The 22153-nt window shown below is 36.4% G+C and overlaps 3 protein-coding genes across 3 annotated transcripts; 1 reads left to right on the top strand and 2 right to left on the bottom strand.

The window, feature by feature from the left end:
* Window positions 1-2755: 2755 nt before the first annotated feature.
* On the bottom strand, window positions 2756-3733 carry LOC113724644 (uncharacterized). Its single transcript, XM_027247528.1, has 2 exons — window positions 3263-3733; window positions 2756-3070 (listed from the first exon to the last, which is right to left on the bottom strand). Exons 1-2 carry the CDS (start codon window positions 3731-3733, stop codon window positions 2756-2758), a joined length of 786 nt encoding a protein of 261 aa, XP_027103329.1.
* Window positions 3734-10256: 6523 nt separating this feature from the next.
* On the top strand, window positions 10257-13436 carry LOC113724643 (protein AGENET DOMAIN (AGD)-CONTAINING P1-like). Its single transcript, XM_027247527.2, has 3 exons — window positions 10257-10957; window positions 12504-12962; window positions 13242-13436. The coding sequence occupies exons 1-2, from the start codon at window positions 10526-10528 to the stop codon at window positions 12960-12962; spliced, it is 891 nt and encodes a 296-aa protein (XP_027103328.1). The 5' UTR covers window positions 10257-10525; the 3' UTR covers window positions 13242-13436.
* Window positions 13437-15198: 1762 nt separating this feature from the next.
* On the bottom strand, window positions 15199-15771 carry LOC113724642 (uncharacterized). The gene has a single exon (XM_027247526.1). It carries the CDS (start codon window positions 15769-15771, stop codon window positions 15199-15201), a length of 573 nt encoding a protein of 190 aa, XP_027103327.1.
* Window positions 15772-22153: the final 6382 nt, after the last annotated feature.

The following is a 22153-nucleotide window of genomic DNA, read 5'->3' as shown; positions in this document are numbered from 1 at the left end:
GACCGTAGTTCATGAATATAACCTGCACACAAAAAGGGGTTGTCAAAGACCGAATGGACGGAGTTGTCAAAGATCGGAGGGAAGGGGTCGTCAAGGGACTAGGGTCTAGTCCTTGTGAGGAAAGGGGTTGTTAAAGGACTAGAGTCTAATCCTTAGGATCAAGTTGGTTGTCAAAGGACTGGTGTCTAATCCCCAAGATCAAGTCAGTTTCTAAGAGAGTTAAGTCAGTTTTCGAGTTATTGATAATTTTTTTTTTTAAAAAAGTAATTTTAAAAAGGAAGTAAAGAGTTGATTGAGTATCAAATGATCTGGTTTGTATCTGTATTTATACGAACAAATGGATCATATGAATGAATCCTTGGATGATATCCCATGAGTTCCTAATGAAGATGACTATCTGGTCACTATCCACTAGTGTGAATACCCGTGCTACGCACGGTGCTGACATTATTGAAAAAAATAAAAATAAAATGGCGAACAAATAAAAGTGAAAAATTGAACCAACAAAATTAAAATGTAATATCTGTTTAACAATAGTTTGAAATATAATAGAATGTGTATATCATTCAAGAACTGTCTTTTTTCGGAAGATGGGTCCTGAAAAAAAATTTATATTAAAAAAGGGAATGATATATTTCTACAAATGAATGTAATTGAATGTTGTTAAAATGAAATACTTACAAATACTAAGCATTCGATTTGATAATTTTGTTTGAAGGTGCGAACACTCTTCACACCAATCCACTTTTAGTACAAAAACCAAAATTGATGATTTAATTAACTCTGTTGAATTTTGTGGAGTGCGTACTATAAATAAAAATGCATGATCTTTGCATGAATTAACTCGTTGGTTGAACAACCTATCACCATTTTCCTGATAATTAAGAACGTACGAAATTAGTGTATTTTTTTATATAGTTTATAAATAGTACTATAAAAAATAAATATATATTAAGAAATTCTATTTTCCTTTGTAATTCTCTAAGATAAGAAGCATCACAACCAAATACAAATCGTGCATGTCTGTCTTGTAGATTAAGATGCATGTTACCAGTGGAATTTCTGATTTGTATGTTAATATTGTAACTATTTGACAAATAAAATATTATATGCAATACAAAAAAATATATTGAAGTTAAATATACATGAAATTAACTACCTAATAACAGTGTCAACCGCGTCATTACAATATATATACATTGTTTTTGAAAAATGACCTTCACATAGTTATCCACAATTTTTGCATAGCTCGTAGAACATATTTTATATGTTAATACTCTGAATGTAAGCAAGTATTCGAAAATATTTAACCTAATAAGAATGAAAAAAGATATAGGTTATAATAATAAATTAAAAAAATTCATTCAGTAATTAATTAAAATTAAGTAAGCTTACCGTAGGCATGATTGTATATTCAGATATCCATATTCTCTTTGAATTTGCTATCAACAGTGCTTATGGTGTTGTGAAATTGCTTGATCTCAACCACGTAACTAACTTGTAGGCACATGTATTATTTTCAAACCTGCAATTTTTTTGAAATAAATGTCAATAAGAGTACGAAACAATATTAATAGTTTGATATAGTGTTAATGAAGAACTCACTAACTGCGCAGGTATCGAGCAAAATCTAAATTGTGATTAATATACAATTTGCTAGCTCCAATTGTACACAGTGATGGACCTGCATAGTATGGTTATGCTAGCTCAAAAGCTATTCAAAATATATAGAATATAAGTAAAAGCAATTGATTTACTTCTGAAATTTCGTACGGAAATACCACATGCTAGTAAAATATTATTTTTTGTAGCAGACTGATATAACCGTTCATCATCATCATTAGCAAATTTATCCCACAATATGAATCGAGCTACTGTCAAACTGTGTTAACAAAATTTTGATAAGTGCAAACATGGGGAGAAACGTGGGATGATGATTAGAGGATTTGTAGGAGTGGTTGTAGGATGAGTTAAGAGATAGTGGGTATATTTTAAATTTAAATTTGATTGGTGATAAGGTGGGTTATAACCCACTACTTTTTATGTATTAAAATAAATATAAAAATCTAGAAAAAAAAATAAGAAATTTAGAAGTCATTGAGAGGGTTTCTGCTAAAAACCCCTTCTTGAATACATATAGATATAGATGAGTATGAATGGATCATAATGAACGAACCCTTTGATGATTATTTCATGAATTCCTGATAAAGATGACTATCTGGTCATTATCCCATGAGTTCTTGATAAAAATTTGGTGATTATTTCATGTTATGAAGTTACGAAGGATAAATTTGATAGTTCGTTCACTTGTCAATTAATAACAACTCTCCTAATTTGGAGATAAGCCTCATCTATGGCCTTGGCATTGTTAGGGCCTGAGATTCTAATGGCCGGAATATCCACTGGAATCCAAGAGTAAAGGTGTTGGATGGGAGGGATGAGAAGAGAGAGTGTGTGTGTGAGAGGAAAAGGAAAAAGAGAGAGAATGAGAGAGTATAACCGAAATGGAGGAGAGAGAAATGGATTAACCAACTTTGTAATAATTGTTGCTGATTTCTGTTACACAGCTAGAGCTTTATACGAAAATATCACTAACTAACGACAATTAATGGCTAACGGACAGCTTAAAGTAGGACGACATCGTTTCGTGCATCCTTCAGTGCCTTTGGCTAAAATGCATGCTTTATTGAATTAAACGACACTATGCCAAAAATCAGTTCCTGACAATTCCTTCCCCTTAAGGCAAAGCTTGTCCTCAAGCTTGAAAGTTTGGGAATTGCTTGTCAATGAAAGACTTATCCTCCCAAGAAGATTCCGATTCCGACAGGTGATTCCATTTCACCAGATATTGGATCACAGGCTGCGAGTTCCTCATGGTAGCTCTCCTCTGGAGGATTTTCTCAGGCTCCAGCAAGCATTGGTCAGCTGAATCTATAGCTGGTAAGGTAGGCTCAACAGCTTGGGTGTTCCCAACTCTCTTCTTCAATAAAGACACATGGAAAACGGGATGGATTCTAGCTTTGTCAGGTGGTAACAACTTGTAGGCGACTGCCCCAACCTTAGCCACGATCTAGAAGGGTCCATAGAACTTAGCATTGAGCTTCAAACTCTTTCGGATGGCCACTATCTGCTGTCTATACGGCTGCAACTTGAGGAATACCCAGTCTCCAACCTGTAGAGTCCTCTCTGTCCTGTGCTCGTCTGCAAAAAACTTCATGCGGTTCTACGCTTTGGCTAGGTTCTCTTTGATAAGGAACAGTACTTGGAGTCTATCCTGCAACATGCTAGCTGCAGCAGGTATAACACTATCATGAAATGGCCCAAGAGGAATGTGGTTTGGTTTATACCCGTACAGTGCTTCAAAAGGAGTAACTTTCAAGCTGGTATGGAAGTTGGTGTTGTACCATAGTTTTGCCGTGGGTAACCAACTACTCCAGTGAGTAGGATAGTCACTGCACATGCACCTGAGGTAGTTCTCCAAGCATTGGTTTACCCTCTCATTTTGCCCATCGGATTGAGAATGATAAGAAGAACTATAGTGTAAGCTAATCCCTAGCATGTGGAACAGCTCCTGCCAGAATCTGCTAATAAAGATCTTGTTCCTATCCAAAATGATGGACTCTGGCAAGCCATGTAGCTTGTAAACAATGTCAAGGAAAACCTGAGCTATCTGCAATGTTTTGAAACCGGATCGAATCGGCCGGTTCGACTGGTTGAACCGCGAACCGGCCATGGCACCGGTCCGGTTATATGTTAGGGTTGATCATGCTAGAAAATCGGTAAAAAATCAATCCAACCGTGAAACCGTCGAAACCGGATTGAACCGATTTTTTCCGATTTTCGAGTTTTATTATTATTATTATTTTTTTTTACGTTTTGCAAAATGTAGCTTTCAAGATTCGAACTCATGACATTTATAATAGAAAACCAATATAGTAACCATTACACTATCACATCTTATTAATTTTTTTATAATTTATTTATATAAAACAAACACTCATATTTCTTTTTTCCATTTTTCTTACAATATCCCATTCTCTCATGACTCTTTCTTTTTAATTTTGAACTCTCTCTCTCTCTCTTTCTCTTTCTCTCTATCCTCTTTTCTTTTGTCACTCTCTTTTTAATTAAACATCTTTATTTTTAATTTATTGATGTTTTCTTACATCTTTTAATTTTATTTTTGTCCATTAAATTAAAAAAGTTAAAAAGAATTATTTTTTAATCCAAATTATTTAATGCCACAACCACTTACTTTTATCTCATTTTTTGTTTCTTATCAAGTTTGCATTTCTATTTTCAATTTTCTAGATTTCTTTCGAACTCCAAACTTTCTTTTTTAAATAACAATCTTTAAATCCCAAAACGTAAATTAAAATTTAAGTTCACAATGTCTAAATTCTCATAGACGTGAATTTTGTATAATTTTAAAATATTGTGATATTTTGGGGTTGGATTTAAAATTTTTTGGTAGATATAATTGAAATTGAGATGAAATTTATTTGTTTTAACTTATAATTCAAAAATAAATAATTTATTTTTAAAAATCCAAATTATTCAAAAATAATAAACTTTTCATCATGTAAAGTATTAAATTAGTCCATTACATGTCTTATTTTGTGCATATACATATTTATATAAATTATTTTTTAAAAAATTCATTGAACCAAAGTTGAACCGGTCCGACCGATTGAACTCGACCCTTTCACTTCACCGGTTCAATCAACGGTCCGATTTCTAAAACATTGGCTATCTGTTGGGCTATGTAAGGGTGTGTGAGTCGTATAAAGTGACTGAATTTGGTGAGGCGATCCACCACTACCAAGATGGTATCATAGCCTTGAGATGAGGGCAGCTGCTCAATGAAATCCATGGAAATGTGTGACCAAGCCTGCTGAGGTATGGGGATGGGTTGCAATAGTCCAGGGTAAGGGACAGTCTCGTGCTTATTACGCTGGCATGTGTCACAGGATTGTACAAACTGAATGACGTCCTTCTTAATCCCCAACTAGTGAAAAAGAGCCTGTATTCTCTGTAAGCACCCTCGCTGACCAGAGTGTCCTCCCACTGCCGAATCATGCAATGCTTTGATTAAATCGTGCCTAATATTGTTGGCAGATCCCACATATAACTTCTCTTTAAATTTCAGTAACCCTTGGTCCAAGTGATAATCAGGGTCAGTAGTGGAGTCTATGAGCAGTTGAGCTATCTTCTGCTGAGCTACTGGGTCACCCTCATAACTCTCAACCAGCTCCTGCATCCAAGCTGGTTGTACTGTGGAAATGGCACACATGTGATGTGCGGAGGTATGGTAGTCACTGGTTTCCTCCACTCTCCTTCTAGATAGCGCATCCGTTGCTCCATTGTTGAGCTTTTCTTGTACTGAATCTCGTAATCCAAGCCTAGCAATTTGGTGAGCCACTTCTGCTGCTAGAGATGTGTAAGCCTTTGTTCCAGTAAGTGCTTGAGAGCCTAGTGATCCGTCTTTATGACAAAGTGGTGGCCCACCAAGTAGTGCTTCCATTTGGTAACTGCTAGCACCAAAGCAAAAAGTTCTTTTTCATACATAGACAATCCCAAGTTCTGAGAAGACAAGGCCTTACTGAGGAATACGATGGGATGGCCTTGCTGCATTAGAACTACTCTAATTCCCATGCCACAAGCATCAGTTTTGATTAAAAAAGGAAGCTCAAAGTTGGGCATGCTCAGTACTGGTGCAATAGTCATGGCTATCTCGAGGTCCTCGAAGACCATCTGAGCTTTATGGTCCCATACAAATCCTTCTTTCTTAAGTAGTTGTGTCAAAGGTTTGCAGATCAGCCCGTACCCCTTGATAAAGCTTCCATAATACCCAGTCAATCCTAGGAAACCCCTCAATTCCTTGATTGTCTTAGGTATAGGCCAGGCCCTGATGCAATCAACTTTGGCTGAATCCATACTCACCCCAACATCAGAGATCACATGTCCCAAGTACTCTATAGATGTCTGAGCAAATGAACATTTAGATTTCTTACAATAGAGCTAGTTTTCAATCAGAACCTTAAGAACTGCTTGCAGATGTTGTACATGTAACTCTAAAGTAGGGCTATAGATCAGGATGTCATCGAAAAATACTATCACAAACTTCCTCAAGAAAAGCTGAAATATCCTGTTTATCAATGATTGGAACGTGGCTGGTGCATTTGTTAGCCCAAAGGGCATTACCAGGAACTCAAAGTGTCCATGGTATGTTTGGAAAGTAGTCTTGTTTGTGTCTACTGCTTTAACTCTCAATTGGTGGTAGCTAGCTCTGAGATCTAGTTTAGACATGTATTTGGTGCCATGCAATTCGTCCAGTAACTCATCAATATTAGAGATGGAAAATCTATCTTTAATGGTCATGTCATTCAACTTCCTATAGTCTATGCACAGCCTCCAGGAATTGTCTTTCTTCTTGACTAACAACACAGGTGAGGCAAATGGACTTGTACTATGTATAATGATCCCGTTGGTGAGCATTTCAGCTACTTGCTTCTCAATTTCAGATTTGTGGGAATGAGGGTACCTGTAAGGTTTGAGCTTGAAAGGTTCAGCTCCTGGTTTGAGGTTGATTTGATGATCTAGTTCCCTTTCTTGAGGTAGACCTGTTAGTGTAGCAAACACCTGGGAATATTGATGTAGGACCTCCTCTACTGGCTCTAGGATGTCTCCTATCTGATCACCTTTAAGCTCCATATAGAGGGATGCACTCTCCCTGCGCTTCTCCTGAATGAATGTCCTGAGATCTTTTCCCCTTACTAGCTCCATTGTAGGCTGGTTAATAAATCCTTGGAGATGGAGTAACTCCCCCTTACTGCTGAGGGCTATACTGAGAGTGTGGAAGTCAAAGGTGATAGGACTAAATTGGCACACCCAGTCTACCCCAAGGATGATGTCCCATCCTCCTAGTTCCATCACCTTCAAATCGAATTGGAAATGATAATCCTGTATATGATGTGCTACTTTAGGACAGATGGTTCCACTTGTGATATCTGTCCTATCCGCTAGTGTTACAATGAAGGGATTCACAGTTTGGTAAGGCAGGTGCAACAAACTGGCTAGCCTATGGTGGATGAAGCTATCAGAGATCTCGGTGTCGACCATGATCTTGACTGGTAAGCCCCCATATTGCCCAGCAACATTATCGATTTCCTCCTGTGGCCCCTGACAATGCATTCAATGACACTTCTACAAGCTCGCCCATCCTACCTGTTTGTTCATCTTGCTCTCCTACTGCGTCCTCAAACATTGCCTCTTCCTCCTCCTCAATTCCAATACAGTTTAGATTTCCAGGCTTGCACTGATGTCCCACCCCAAATCTCTCACCACATCTGTAACACAGATTATGCTTTCGCCGATACTGTAGTTCTTCCGCTGATATCCTTCCTACCTCCTTATGTATTGACTCAGTCCTCCTAGTGTTAGGGACAATTGCCAGAAGTTTGTAAGGATTGGGATGGTTCTAACCACTTGCCTGGTTTCTATACATACCAAACTTGGGTTCTAGAGCTACATTGGTAGGAGGTTTGAACTATCTAGATTGAATTTCCAGGGCATACTCCTGCAACTCGGCTACCTCAAATGCCTTAGGCAAGGATTGAGGTTTAAACATCTTAACCATGGTCTTGATCTCATCTTTGAGACCGCTAATGAAGCTGGAAACGAAATAAGATTCATCTAGTCTGGGATTTCTAATTAGCATTAGTGTTTTTAGTTCTTCAAACTTTTCTTCGTACTCTTCCACTGTCCCTTTTTGCTATAATTTGTTGAATTCTCCCACTACATCAAGGGAACCCTTCCCAGAGAACCTCTCACACAACAGTTCCCCAAACTCCTCCCAGGACAACTTAGGCCTAGCCAGTTTCACCCCCTGAAACCAATTGTTGATTTTCCCTTCTAAAAACATTTCAACTAAATCGACTTTCTGCCTCGCGGGAATTTGGTAGTTCAGGAAGTACTTTTGGCACTTCCTCAACCACTCCCTAGGGTTACCTGAAGAAAATGTGGAGATCTCCATCCTTGGCAGATTAGGCAGATGCGTTCTTGCTCCAGACTCTTGCTGGTGGTTTGGCGGCTTTGTTGGGGACATCAACCTCAAATGTGAGGGAGGTGTTAGTAGGAGGGGCTCCGATGCTCCGTCTTCACCGTCCACGACTCCTTTCTCCTTCATTATCACCTTCAAGAACGCGTTGAGCTTCTGCTCCATTTTATTGAATTTCTGATCCAAGGTTCCTACTACCGCCTCCAACCTTGAACTACTTTGTTCGATTTCAATGTAAAGCTTCCACTGTAATTCCTCATGGCCGAAGGTCTGAAATGTGGCCATGCTTTCCGTCAGCTCTTGCAGTTTGCCTTCTTGCCTCTTAAGCTGTTCCTCCAATGATCGGTATCTGGTGTTCTCAGCCATAGAAGTGTCACAGAAGCCAAGGATCGGCTGCTCTGATATCAAATGTTAGGGCCTGAGATTCTAATGGCCGGAATATCCACCGGAATCCAAGAGTAAAGGTGCTAGATGGGAGGGATGACAAGAGAGAGTGTGTGTGAGAGGAAAAGGAAAAAGAGAGACAAGGAGAAAGTATAACCGAAAGGAAGGAGAGAGAAATGCATTAACCAACTTTGTAATAATTGTTGCTGATTTCTGTTACAAAGCTAGAGCTTTATATGAAAATATCACTAACTAATTACAATTAATGGCTAACGGACAGCTTAAAGTAGGACGACATCGTTTCGTGTATCCTTCAGTGCCTTTGGCTAAAACGCATGCTTTATTGAATTAAACGACACTATGCCAAAAATCAGTTCCTGACAGGCACAAACTACAGTTCAACCATAATATGTAGTTTAGTGATGTATGACCAATGTAGTTAGAGACCACCATAGTTTGGCCATAATATGTAGTTGGGCTATGTATGACCAATGTAGTTCTACGATATATGATCAGTTCGACCATATATGACAAATGTAGCTAGACACTAATTTTTTCAGCATCTATACCTACCTTTTGGGAAGTATGACTCTTTTTCTCCTCCTTATTCTCTCCAATTAACTTCATGATCTACAAAATCACTTGCACGGGAAGATCAAGTTCGTGAGAGGACGTTGATAATGAAGGTTTTCCTTTTTATGTACGATATGTACATATTCATGGATGGGAAATCATTTTCTTCCTACTACAAACCATATGAAATATATTTTTCTCCAAGAGATTCCACACGAAATGACACCACAAATATACAAGACGAGAGCAAGAGGATGAAAAAAAAAACTTTTTAAACATGCGTTACACTCTTTCCTCTCCTTCAAATTACTCTTCCAATGAAATATACATGGCAATTTTCTTTTTTCCGGTGTGTGTCAGATGTATCAACTTTGTCTTTTTCCATCAATTTTTACAAAAAGAGGTTAGAGACATGAAGGGGCATAGACCCTAAGCAAATACAGGAAATACAAACGATCAATAGAACGATTGAGCTGGTAGCTATTAGTTATGAACACAGCTAAAACAGCAACCTAGGCAAGATAAAATTGTAAAAGGAACTCTTAATTCTCTTTAAAAAAAAATTCATCTTTTCTATCCACATAGGAGCTGCAAAGTTCATTATGGTACCATATGACTTGACAACCAAGACTACCAAACAATTGGAGTAGGGGATCAAAGCAGGTATTTTATATACCATTTTTAAAACTGATTTTTGCCCCTAAATGGATAGACTAGGATCGTCAACTGCAATTTAAAGGAGCGGAATACACTTCAAACTGTCATCCATATATAATTTGAACTATCGGTTTACTTGAAACTACAAAAGTTTTGAACACCAAATTAATTCATGTTTTTTGCAGCTTTCATTTAGACTCAACGGAAAACAAACAAGGGATTAAGCTCTTACATTTCCAGGCCTATGAGACTTGAAATAAATAGCTAGTAGTAATGGTCATTAGCAATACAGACACAATTAGAAGAAAGGGAAATTCAGCAAACTTGTTTAGAAGTTAAAACCAGTTAGCCTGAATGGTTGGACATTTTTATTTTTTTGGGAGTTTGATTGGACCAAATTTTTTAGTTGGCTTTTTTTTTGGGGGGGGGGGGGGGGGGGGAAGTGGAGGGGTGGGGGTAACGTGTAAGTCAAATCTGGAAACATCTGTTTGCATCTCTATTTGAGTTAGTAATATATTGTTTATTATTTTAGTAACATCTGTTTCCTTTATTTTGTATTATACTTTGTATTCTAGTACTCTGATAGAAGCCAAAAATCCTTTTTCACAACTCTTATTATTCCAAAAAAAAAATCCTATAATCTCATATTACAACTTTTCACTGTAAACCCTCAAATTTCAGTTCTTCCGCAAACCTAGTTTCAATCGAAAACCTCAAACATCCTCTTTACTGACTCTTGATACATACATTGACACAAAAGCATATCTACCTCCCGCCAAATTCTCACCAAAACTCCATAAACCCTAACTAACTAGCTAACGAACTTCCTCCCTTCAAATCCTCTCTTGAATAATGGATTACTTCATAAAAGGTGCCGAAGTTGAAATCAGCAGCGATGAGGACGGCTTTCGCGGCTCCTGGTTCGCCGGAACCGTTATCCGGAAGTTAAAGAATGATAAAATCTTGGTGGAGTACAAAACCCTGATGCAGGACGACTCGAGAAAAATCCCGCTGAGGGAAGAAATCGACGTTGTGCAGCTTAGGCCGCCGGCACCTCGGGAGACTCACCGGGAGTTTAAGGTGAGCGAAGAAGTGGATGTTTATTTTAACGACGGATGGTGGGAAGGCGTGATCACGGGGGTTTCCAAAACTGGAAAGTTTGCGGTGTTCTTTAGGTCTAGTAGGGAGCTGTCGAAATTTCATCCGTCCAAGCTCCGGTTACACCGTGAATGGGTGAACGGCACGTGGGTTCCTCAGTTGGAGATTGAACCAAAAGAAGATAAGGTGTGAGTTAGGGTGCAGAATGCAGGTTCATGAGTTTCTTGTTGATTCTGTGGTGTTTGTGCATATTGGTGTGTGTAAAACTGTAAATGTTGATGAATTATTTCTTGATGGCTGAGATTGTTATAGTTGGGTGCATGAGAATATTATGCATAGTACATCTGTTAATTCTGTTGTACCTTGAGATTATCGAGTACTAATTAATACCACATTGATGATTTCTGGATCAGTAGAGAATAAATCCAATTTTTTATGTCATATATGTTGCAGAATGTTTCGTAAGTATTTTGTCTATCTTAGTGTTAACTTACTAATGCATGAAGGCGTTCCTTCTGTACTGATTTGTTCAAGTAGGTTATTTAAGCACATACATTAAAACAAAAAAAAAAAAATTCTTTCAGTATATATGTGCTTTGTTAGGTATACAGTAATAAAGATAAGTGGAATTGGATGAAAAAACTGGGGGGAACCGATTCTACAGATTATCTTGTTCTTTACTTATGGTAGAGAAATTATTTATAGCTGACCTCCTCTATGCTATTATTCCGTGAATCTACTTTTGCATTCTGCCATCAAAATTGAATTGCACCAAGGAGAAAATGGAACTGTTGTATGCAAATGCACGTATTCTTGAAGCTGCCATAATTGTATAATTATAATTACTAGTTTATCAGCCTCATTCAATAAGTTTCGCTTCATCTGATCAAATGTGGAACGCTTGACCGAAGTTTAGTCATGTTGAGGAAATGGTTACATGATCAATTACCTTCATCTTTATCTGTGAATTGTTGGGGACGGGATATAAAAAAGATATATATATATATAGCTAAAGTCTGGTGCAACAAGATTTACATAAAGATCTAGAAAATGTGGATACATGATTTTCAGTTTTCAGCTTAATAGATAGATTGTTATCTGATCAAATAGTTAAAGGAACCTTTTGAATACATAATTATGATTCTGTCCAGCTAAAATTTCTGAAGCAAATTCCAGAATCTGTAGAGGTTACTGCACATGTTTGTTCTACATATGGGCAAAACAATTAGATGAACGAAATTGTCTGATTGGTGGAACAGCCAAGATCCTGCTGTATCCCCTTGGATTTGTCTGCTATATGGCTATAGAAACAATTAAAAATCATGCTTTGATTGAACAAAACTTGTTATATTCCGCGCTTTTGATTTAAGGTTGTGCAATGATTGTTTTATCTCTGTGCACGTCCACATCCTTCCTCTGCTTGACTGTTCTAGTGCCTATGAAGGCAAAACCTCAAATAAACCAATGGTTTCCCAGAATCCAACAGTTTTTCACGTGTTGCTTCCTTGATGTTCTCCTGACTGCTTCATTGCGTTTACCACTTTTTTTTTTTTTTTGGAACAACATATGCCAACCTCTTCCCTCTTTGCCAATATTGAACTCCAATCTTCTAACTTTTACTCCTTGCCTGCCCTTCCAGATGTCTTAACTATCGCATGGCTACTTGTCTTTCTCTGTTTGTTTATAATCAGTCCAATTTTAGCTTAAAAATTTACTGTTTTTTGGATTGCAGAAAGTGTCCATATTACCAGCCAAACGGAAGCCTGGCAAAGAAACAGTAGAGGAGAAATTTAGCCGAGGGGCAACAGTTGAAGTTCGAATAGATGAAGATGGTTTTCAAGGTGCTTGGATTCCTGCAACTGTCATCAAACGATTTGATGAGGACAAATACCTGATTCAGTATCGGAGTCTGAGAAACGAAGAAGACACAGAATTCTTGAAAGAGGAGGTTGCTAGTATAAACATACGACCACATCCACCGGAAACTGCTTTTGTCGACTGTTTCAAAGTGAATGACAAAGTAGACGCTCTTTTCAATGATTGTTGGTGGGAAGGAGTAATATCCAGAGTTCTTAGGGAGAAAAAGTATATAATCTATTTTCCGGGGACTGAAGATGCAGTGAAGTTTAAGCACTCTGACTTGAGGCAGCACCAGGAGTGGATTGATGGCAAGTGGGTCATTCCTTCCTAGGTAATTGCTTCCAGGAGAAACCTCCATTTAACTTTCTGAAGTTTATCTTTCTATTTTTTTAACTAAAAAAGACACCCAAAGAAAAAAAAAAGAAAAGAAAAGGAAGAAGTTCTCTGAAGTTGAATATCTCTCCTTGCTTTCCTTATGGTTTCCTGAAAATCTGAATTTCAAGTGCTTTGCTTTATGATTTCCTCGAATAACATCATATGTTCATTAACCAGCGAACGGGATCACATCCTATATGTATTGACTCATTTGATCATTTGATCATTTCACCAGGCTCTGAATTTCTGACTATCTGGCGGAGCAAGACGACATCCTGCCTGTGTGATTTTTCGTCTTCAAACAAATATTGTGTATATGTATTCAGTTGCATGATTCATATATTCAGATATTCTTGCTTCTTTTTACTATCCTCTGAAGTCTGAATGAGGACACTAGAGATGAAGGACCTGCCTATTTGCTTTTCTCTTCTCTGATGCATTACCTTGTGTGGTTTAACTAACTAACCCTAAGCAGAAACTTCTAATTAAGTATATGATGCAGTGGTAACTATCTTGCTTGTGGCTTTTCATTTTTTAACTCACGTTGCATGCAAACGATTCTGGGAGGCTTGTACAATGGTAAATAAGATAAAGAGCACGCATGGTGAATTTACATAGGAAACTCATGAAGTCACGATATATAAGTGTTAACCACAATGTTAACTCCAAACCCCTTCCTTTCCTTAACCTTTATATATAGTATATTAATAACATTTGGTGTAAATTTGTATAGTTTTAACGTAAATGTGAATTTCACCACTCATATAATTGAGTTGGTACAAAATCCACGATTATACTAAAATTGTATAAATTTACACAAAAAATCGCAATACATCAACCGGATCAAATTGGATAGAATTTAACTTGAAAGGTCCCTGATTCACGTCTGAGTGCCCCTGACTGTTGTCATTGTTTGCTTATATGAGGCTGGGGCTTAAACCACAGAGACAAGAACTCGAGCAGCAACTTCATGAAAAAGGGGAGGAAAAAAAAAAGTCACTGCCTTGTTTCTTTATGTAGCTTGTGCCTGGGGTCAGAGCAACAATACTAAGCAAATTTTTTTTTTTACTAAGTTGCTAAGCATGGTCTTAGTGTTAATTTTGTGGTGTTAGTCCATGCCTCCTTACATACATGATGGCATTGCAAACATTTGTTTTACTGCCTCTTGTATAAATCAACCACCATGATCAGCCCTTAAATACTATCTTTGCCACCCTCTCATAGTTCAATTTGAGCTTGTGATCGAGTTACTTGTAGGTTAAATGCCTTTATGATCTAAAATTAATTTTAGCACCTCTACACAAAAATTCTTTTTTTTTTTTTCCGTTCATTTCCTTAGGCAAAGCACGAAAAACTCGTTATCTCACTGTAGTGTAAACTTTTTTTTTTTTTTTTGGTGGATGAAGTTGCAAATTTTTATTTTCAAAATAGATTCTTCTAAGAACTGATCGAGACTTAAGTGATTCGTGGTTGTCTAAAGTTGGACGAGAGTTGATGCTGATTAAGCATTAGAGGCTGGAATTCTTATATACCAACAAAGTCACAAGCCAAATAAGAGAAACATTGGTCAACTTAGTCAGCATTTGATAAAACTGAAATTTAAAAATTAAAAATTGAAATATGAAATCTGAATTCATTAAATTACTGAATTGTTAAGTTCTACATATGATACATTTGAATGTATATCATATTAAGTGATGAATCGATAGCTTATACTTTATTTTTGGAAGCAAGTTTGTTTAGAAAATTCTATATCATTTAATTAATTCAGATGCTCTATTTTTTATTATCAAAGAACGTGTTAAGATCTAAATTCATAAATTTAAGTGTTGAATAGGATTGTCAGGCACGACCTACACTTTAGTGCATGGAAGGCATGCATGGAAGGCTGCAAAGAGTGAGTGGTAGTTTTGCTACGCAACCCAAACGATGGATTTACCATTCAATTAATGCATTTTTATTAGAAGAAACTCTATTGCTTCATTGAGAACATAGAGTAGTATAACACCGAAATCACCCAGAGTAAATAAAGAAGTCTTCTTCAAAACCACACAGAACAAACGCAGACTCAAAAGATTCAATCTTCATGCTCTAAAGCATGAATTAGGTGATATATATAGTGCACTCAAATATCTTGTAGGTGACTTTAATTACCTCATGAATGTTCAAGTTGCCATATATGAATCGCAAACTTAAACCCTTGATTTCACTTCATTGTCAGTTCTATCATTCTTTGTTGTCTTAACCTCTTCAGCTTCCGCCACCTCGAAAGCCGACCGCGGGAAAGTTCTTGTCAGCCCTAGAGGAGACTTGAAAGTGATCTTTCCAGTTGGAGCATCTTCAACTTCAACATCACTCACAGTAACCCACAAGAAGAGCTCCTTGGCCTTCAGTCCAGTTATGGACTTTAACTTCTTTGGTTCAGCATAGGCTGTGACTTCTGCTGCATATTGGGCAAGCTTGTCAATCTTTTCAAACTTTCGCACAATCTTTTGCTTCCGTTTAAGCCAAATAAAGCCAGTTTCTTTCACGAATCCGCATTCCTCGATGTATTCCAATGGAAGTAGGCAATCTGGGCAGGCCAATTTGTTTAAAAAACACTTTACTTTCACTTGGCACAACTCTTTCTCATTGTAAATTTCTGATACACTGGCCCTTATCTCTTGTGTGACTACTCCAGTTCCTTCGGAATCGGCAGTCAATCCTATTTCCGACCGGGACAGTTGACAATTAAATCCGACTTTGACCAATATTTTCATATCCATAATAGTGCGAAAAGAAGGACCGGCTCCAAGTTGTTCAAGAATAGCGACGTTGAGTTTCTCGACCCTTTGACTTAGGATTAGTCAGTTCTATTTCTCGATGCGGGCAGGGAAACATTTTCATTGACCTGAATTCTTGTTTTCTGGCTGAGCTTATATGCCAGGCAACCCAGCTATTTATAAGAGCAAAATTTGGTTCAAGTAATTAATGATCCTTTTAACTTCAAAATTTGTTTTTAACTCCGATTCTCAAAGAGATATCATGTCAACGTCCCAAGAAGATCGACTATTTGACATTTGTAGTTATGTAACTCGAGCTTTAGTTGGGTACAGTACAACCTGAATCACTAGCAAATGCGTCTATGAAAAGTCAATTTTTAATCCAAAACCATATTGCAAAAATGAATTTGGATGAGCAGAAAGATTTGTCTTGGATCTAAATGAATATCCAACTTACCCCATTAAAATGATGGTTTCACATCGATTTACATCCATCTGCCAAAACAAGTAATAACCTACTCAAACGAAAGAAAAATGAGATTTGCATGCGCCCATCCAACCATTTGCCTTTCTAACGTACACGAAATTGCTTCATTTATATATAACTGACTGCAGCACCTATCCAGCGTTCAAAATGGGACATGTCTTCAACGACGGACTAGAAAATATGCTTTGAGGACGCATCTCAGCAACTGCATTTAACCATCCAAAACGGGCACACATTTATCTCTTCAATTTGCTAGGTACATCTATAAAGAATTTGCTCATCATACGCAACTTATTCTTACAAATAAATAGGCCATTCAAAAGTCTCGGAGAATAGTCCAAAGATTTTAACTGAGCTAATTATCGGTGAAGTGATAGAGAATCTAAATGTATTCTTAGCAATTTACATTATGGGTTGGGTCAGTTTTTTTGTGTTTGGTTATCCAATAAACGGCCATGTAAACTTAAAAACGGAGAGAATAATTTGTCACTTTTTGCTGTTTTGAGGTTTTATGCATATAGTTTGTCAATTTGAGTATGAATGTTCTCTGATATATTCGTGTTCCTTGCCAATTTTTCTTGCTGAAGCGCCCCTTTAACTGGCACCATTTTTATGACAATACTTACTATTATAACTTAACTTACTACGTACCTTTGAGCAAAATTTACAATTCAACTATGCATTTTCGCCAAGAGAAGAAACTCCATCATTTTATTGACAACACAGGGTAGTATGGTACAATATATAACCACAAATAACAAACAAAAACTCAAAAGACTAAAGCCTTCAAGCTTTAAAGCATGAACGAGGCGATTTAGTGCATGCAAATTTTTTTGGCCCTTGACCTTACTATATCAAGTTTTTTATCAATTGCTGTTAGCGAATGCTACGAATTTGCATATTAGCGAATGCTAATATGAATAGTTCAAAAAAAAAGAAAATTAACTTTTATAAACTAAAATCAATACATGTATCATCGTAAACTAATACACTATGTTGAGTCTTAAACTTGGACAAAACTGTATAACCAACATGAGAAAAATCAAACATTTTATGAAAGGTCAAGTCCACAATCTTCTATTTTTAATCACAATTGTCTCCATTTAATGCTTTCAGTTAGTTGTGTATGCACTGGGTCTCGGCTATTGGGTTTTTTAGGATATTCTTACTAAATCCTATTGAGTTATTCGATAACTTTTCATTGATATCAAACCCTAACAAATAACTCATTGATCGTCTAATTGAATTAATCGTTGGGTCCAACAGACATCAAATTTTACCTTTGCTATCTCTAAACATTCTACATTTTTTGGTGTACGTCAAATTGGTCAGCTGCCCTTGGAACTCTTGATCATAACTGGATCTAGTCATAGAGCATTGGCAGAGCCACATTTAACCCAGGGGTGCGATTAGAAACTGTAGAATAGTCTAAAATTTTTTTTAGATATTTTACTAGAAACTTTAGAATAGTCTAAATTTTTTTTAGATATTTTATTATTGTTTTACTTTTGTCCCATTTGAAATTTGACAGTAATGGAACCTTGAACGAAAACATATTATAGGTTACTTTTTCTATCACTTTTTTTTTAAAAAAAATATAGTACAGAAGAATTCAAACTCGAAACCTCTTATTTACACTCCCTCACCCAAACCACCCAACTCATCCCTCTCCTTTCACTTTCTAATAAATGTTATTTATGTTATACTGAACTTTATTTAAATATTCAGCTATCTTTAATTATAAGTGAACCAAACACTCATTTGAAGTTCAATTGTGTATAAATTATTCATAAATCTTGTATTCATATGTATAATTTTAATTACTATACAATTTTATTCCATCAGATGACCTGGCAACTAATAAATCCAAAGCCTCAGATTATTTGTTTTGAAAAATTTTGTAATATTGATTATTGAATAAATTAATTTTTTATAACAAATATTTAATTGTTCCAAAAATTTTTGAACCAACATATTATAAGTATAAACTTATGTTATTTCATCTCTAAACAAATGTTCTGGCTCTGCTACTGTCCAACACTCATCATGGGATGGATCTTGCTATTGGACCCTTGTGCTTCAACAGTGCAGGTATGCATTATAGGCAACATCCTCTTTGTCTCTGTCTCCAAATATCTATATATATGTTTTGTATCTATAAATCATTTATTTTACCTATATCTCTACTACAGAAACAATATCAGATGCACTGTTGTGGTTTCAACTTCAATTTTGTTCTTAATAAAATGTTATTATCTCTGATTTAATTCTTTTCGGTCATGATATCCAAAAGGTGACATAAACAGTTGTCGTGCAATCACTCCGAAATAGTTTTGTCCATTTCAATAAATTGTAAGTCCACTTCTTCAAGATGTAAATAACTTTAAACACAATATAATTATAAAATAATTTTGTTGTGGATCTCACACACGGCGTTGAAAACAATTTACATTACATGACTTGACCTTCAGAAATTATTTTTTGGGGCTAATCTTCACTGTCAAACTTGGGGAACGAATGCCTATTGCAATCGTTCCTCCCCCTAATTCAAGGATTAGAGCAGGTATCTCTCTCAATTAATTGACATGTATCTGAACCATTCAATATGTCTAGCGAACTTCAACTGCTCGTTTAATTGGCAGAACCGTCCTACATGTTAATTTCACATGTTTGGCTCTGAAATTGGGTAGATGCGTGCTACCAAGGATTTGCTTGCACTTACTATTATTGTAAGTAATGAAAGTAATATATGAAGATGCAAGTCACACATTTAATTCGACCCTTAAGGTTGTTTGGAATTGATCCTTTGAATTTAGTAGCCTATGGATATGGTGATCTAAGTCGTTGGGAATTCTTGGGCAAGCATTACCGTCGTAGATCCTATTCTATAGACAAAGACATATGGGATGGGCAGTCCCCAATACCTTACCTAGTTCAAGTAGGAACATAAATTAGGTGATGAAGGTTTCTTCCCCAACTTTTGGGATGATAACATTGGTTATTTCATTAAAAAAAAAAAAAAACTTCTTTGCTTTTGCTCCTCCTTTTCGTAGAATCTTCTATGAACCAAAAAATAATAATAAAAAGAGTACGTGAGAATAATATAAAAGAACGGGCTAAATTCACTTCCCTTTGACCTAAATCTGTACTCCTAATACATTAATGACTTGCACCATAAACATTGATAACGTGTATCATTAGTATTAGAAGTGGTACTCCCTAAGGGGTGTGGCTTGGATTGTTCGATCATTAATGTGCCCAGCCTATTGTTTGGATCATTTTCCTCCTAAACGGATATGTATACCAAGAAAGGATCGGTATTTATGTCGGGCGATGAGGTTCCACATTGGTTAGAGGTCGATTTGCCAGAGGGATGGCGTATAGAACTGAATGGATTTTAGTGAAATTCCTTCCTGTTTATCACTTGTGCTCGACAGGGATTTGGCTAAATTAAAGTCATGAGTAGGGATGGCAACGGTGCGGGGTTGGGGCGGGGGTCTCCTCCCCCGTCCCCCGCCCCGTTGCCTATTAGTTCCCCCCGTCCCCCGCCCCGTCCCCCGCCTCCTGCTCCCCCCGCCCCGCCCCGTTTCCCCCGCGGGGGCACCCGCGGGGTTAATACAATTTTATTATATAATTTTATTATAATTAAATTTTAATAAATAATCAAGTACTAAAATATCAACACATCACCAAATTATTATTCATTGTAATTTTACAATTGAAACTCATAAAAACAATCAAACAGAAGTTATTTGAATACAATCCAATATGATAAAATAAATATAACTAAAATAGTCAAGTTTTCACTTTTAGTACAAATGCAATCACTAATTCATTATTGTGTTTGTGCTTTTTTTTGAGAAAAAAGTGTTATTCTATTAAGTGTAATTAGAAATTTAGTATAAATATATTAGTAAATTTAGTATAACTAATTAATAAATTCTATTAGTAAACATGTAGAATTATTCATATAATTGATAATATCAATTATATTACATAAACTAATATACATTATATAATATATCTAACTAATAATATCATTATCATAAGTTTATAACTAATTAACTTACATGTTATATATAATTATATATTTTTTTATATTTTTTTTTGTTTTGCGGGGGGCGGGGCGGGGGATGGGGCGGGGGTATACTCCCCCGCCCCCCGCCCCGTTTCTAAGCGGGGGGAAAAAATTCCCCCCCGCCCCCGCCCCACCCCCCGCCCCGAGAGCCCCCCGCGGGCACCCGCCCCCATTGCCATCCCTAGTCATGAGAATTGGAGTTATTGTCTGTGTATGTGTCTGTTTACACACACAAATCTATACTACATATAAAGGTTGAGGGAGGGATCTGGAATTAACATTTATCATCACTTTATAAACTTTCGTATTTGTGCTTATAAAAACTACTTTTACTTTTAAGTATCTATAACTACTCATGATTATATTTATTTGTAAATATATGTTTTCAACATAACTATTCATAAACATTATAAGTATCAATATAAAACTATTTTACCAAAAAATATTTAAAAGATTAAAGTTTCCTTCAATAATAAAAATTTTATTTAAAATATATTACCATAAATATTATAGTACATTTTTTGGGATATGCATTGAGCACTAGTGTATATAATGTTGCTTCTCTTGTACAATTACTACAACTAAATCAAGCCCTTTTAAGTTAATTTACAAATCTATGAGTTGAAAGCCAAGTATAGGATTCAAACAAATCTACAAGCCCTAGTTGACCACATTGTTCTCTTGGATCAAGCCTCATTCATAAATTTACGTCAAATTGGCTTCCCAAACACAAGTCTTATCATCGAACTTGTCCACCGCCCATGAATACTTCAATAGCACCAGGTAGCCCATTGGCTGGACATGTGGACCTTTTTACGAACTTAATGGATCGATACAACGGCGACTTAGTTTCCCAGTTCCGGACGGACTATTTTTAAGCTGACCACCTAATCGTTTTGGGCCTTAGGAGTCGTTCGGGCCTTAATTCCCATTTATATAACGATGGACGGATAATTTATTAAATTATATGATAAAAGAAATTGTTGCGTACAATTAACAAAAATTGGAGTGTAAATAATATTTTTTTCTAATCAAAATATTGTGCAGAAAAAGAGTATGAATCTACAACTATTTATTAATGCAACTCTTAATTTCCTTAATCATAATTTAAGTGGACTAATAATTACCTTATAAATATCCCGCTACATAAATCCTTTAATATTTGTACGACAACGTTTTGCACTAAAAGAGAAGTTTGGATGGTGTATTTAGAAGGTTTGGCGTGACAGGGCTGCAAACGAATCGAGCCGCTCGCGAGCGGCTCGAGTCGAGCTCGAGCTCGAATTCGAGCTAAGAATATTAAGCTCGTTAGCTCGCGAGCCGGCTCGCGAGCTTGAGTATATATATATATATTTTTTTTTTATTTAATAATAAAATTACGTCTATTATATATTATATATTTTTTATTTTTATAGTAAAATTACGTATATATGCTTAATATTTTATTATTTATTCAGAAAAAAATATTATTTTATTTATTTTTTTAAAAATAAAAAAAAAATTTTTCGAGCTCGAGCTCGAAAATTGCCGACTCGTCAAGCTCGAGCTCGAGCTTGGTAAAATTTAATCGAGACTCGGCTCGATTAACTCAAAACTCGACTCGACTCGACTCGTTTGCAGCCCTAGGCGTGAGATAAAAGTTACAAAACGAACAAACAAGAAATTTGGTTGAAATAGACTGCCCTTCCTATATTTCAATCATATACAGTGAATACTTGCACTTCCTTCCATAAATTAAAAAAAATGGCAGAAAGTCTGGCACGTAACTTTGCCACTCGCCATCCACCACATTGATTTGTTCAAGGTTGCAAGTTTTTGAC

Source organism: Coffea arabica, chromosome 2c (assembly GCF_036785885.1).
Source record: "Coffea arabica cultivar ET-39 chromosome 2c, Coffea Arabica ET-39 HiFi, whole genome shotgun sequence".
Taxonomy (NCBI): domain Eukaryota; kingdom Viridiplantae; phylum Streptophyta; class Magnoliopsida; order Gentianales; family Rubiaceae; genus Coffea; species Coffea arabica.
The sequence above is the reverse complement of the archived record's forward strand: the minus strand, read 5'-3'. Positions and strand labels throughout refer to the sequence as shown.

Excerpts from the sequence above, each read along its gene's own strand:
- LOC113724643 (XM_027247527.2), top strand. The coding sequence starts at position 10,526 with ATGGATTACTTCATAAAAGGTGCCGAAGTTGAAATCAGCAGCGATGAG. Across the intron at positions 10,958-12,503 it reads TTGAACCAAAAGAAGATAAG|AAAGTGTCCATATTACCAGC; the intron begins GTGTGAGTTAGG and ends TTTGGATTGCAG.
- LOC113724644 (XM_027247528.1), bottom strand. The coding sequence starts at position 3,733 with ATGGCCGGTTCGCGGTTCAACCAGTCGAACCGGCCGATTCGATCCGGT. Across the intron at positions 3,071-3,262 it reads TGTTGCAGGATAGACTCCAA|ATCGTGGCTAAGGTTGGGGC; the intron begins GTACTGTTCCTT and ends GGACCCTTCTAG.
- LOC113724642 (XM_027247526.1), bottom strand. The coding sequence starts at position 15,771 with ATGGATATGAAAATATTGGTCAAAGTCGGATTTAATTGTCAACTGTCC.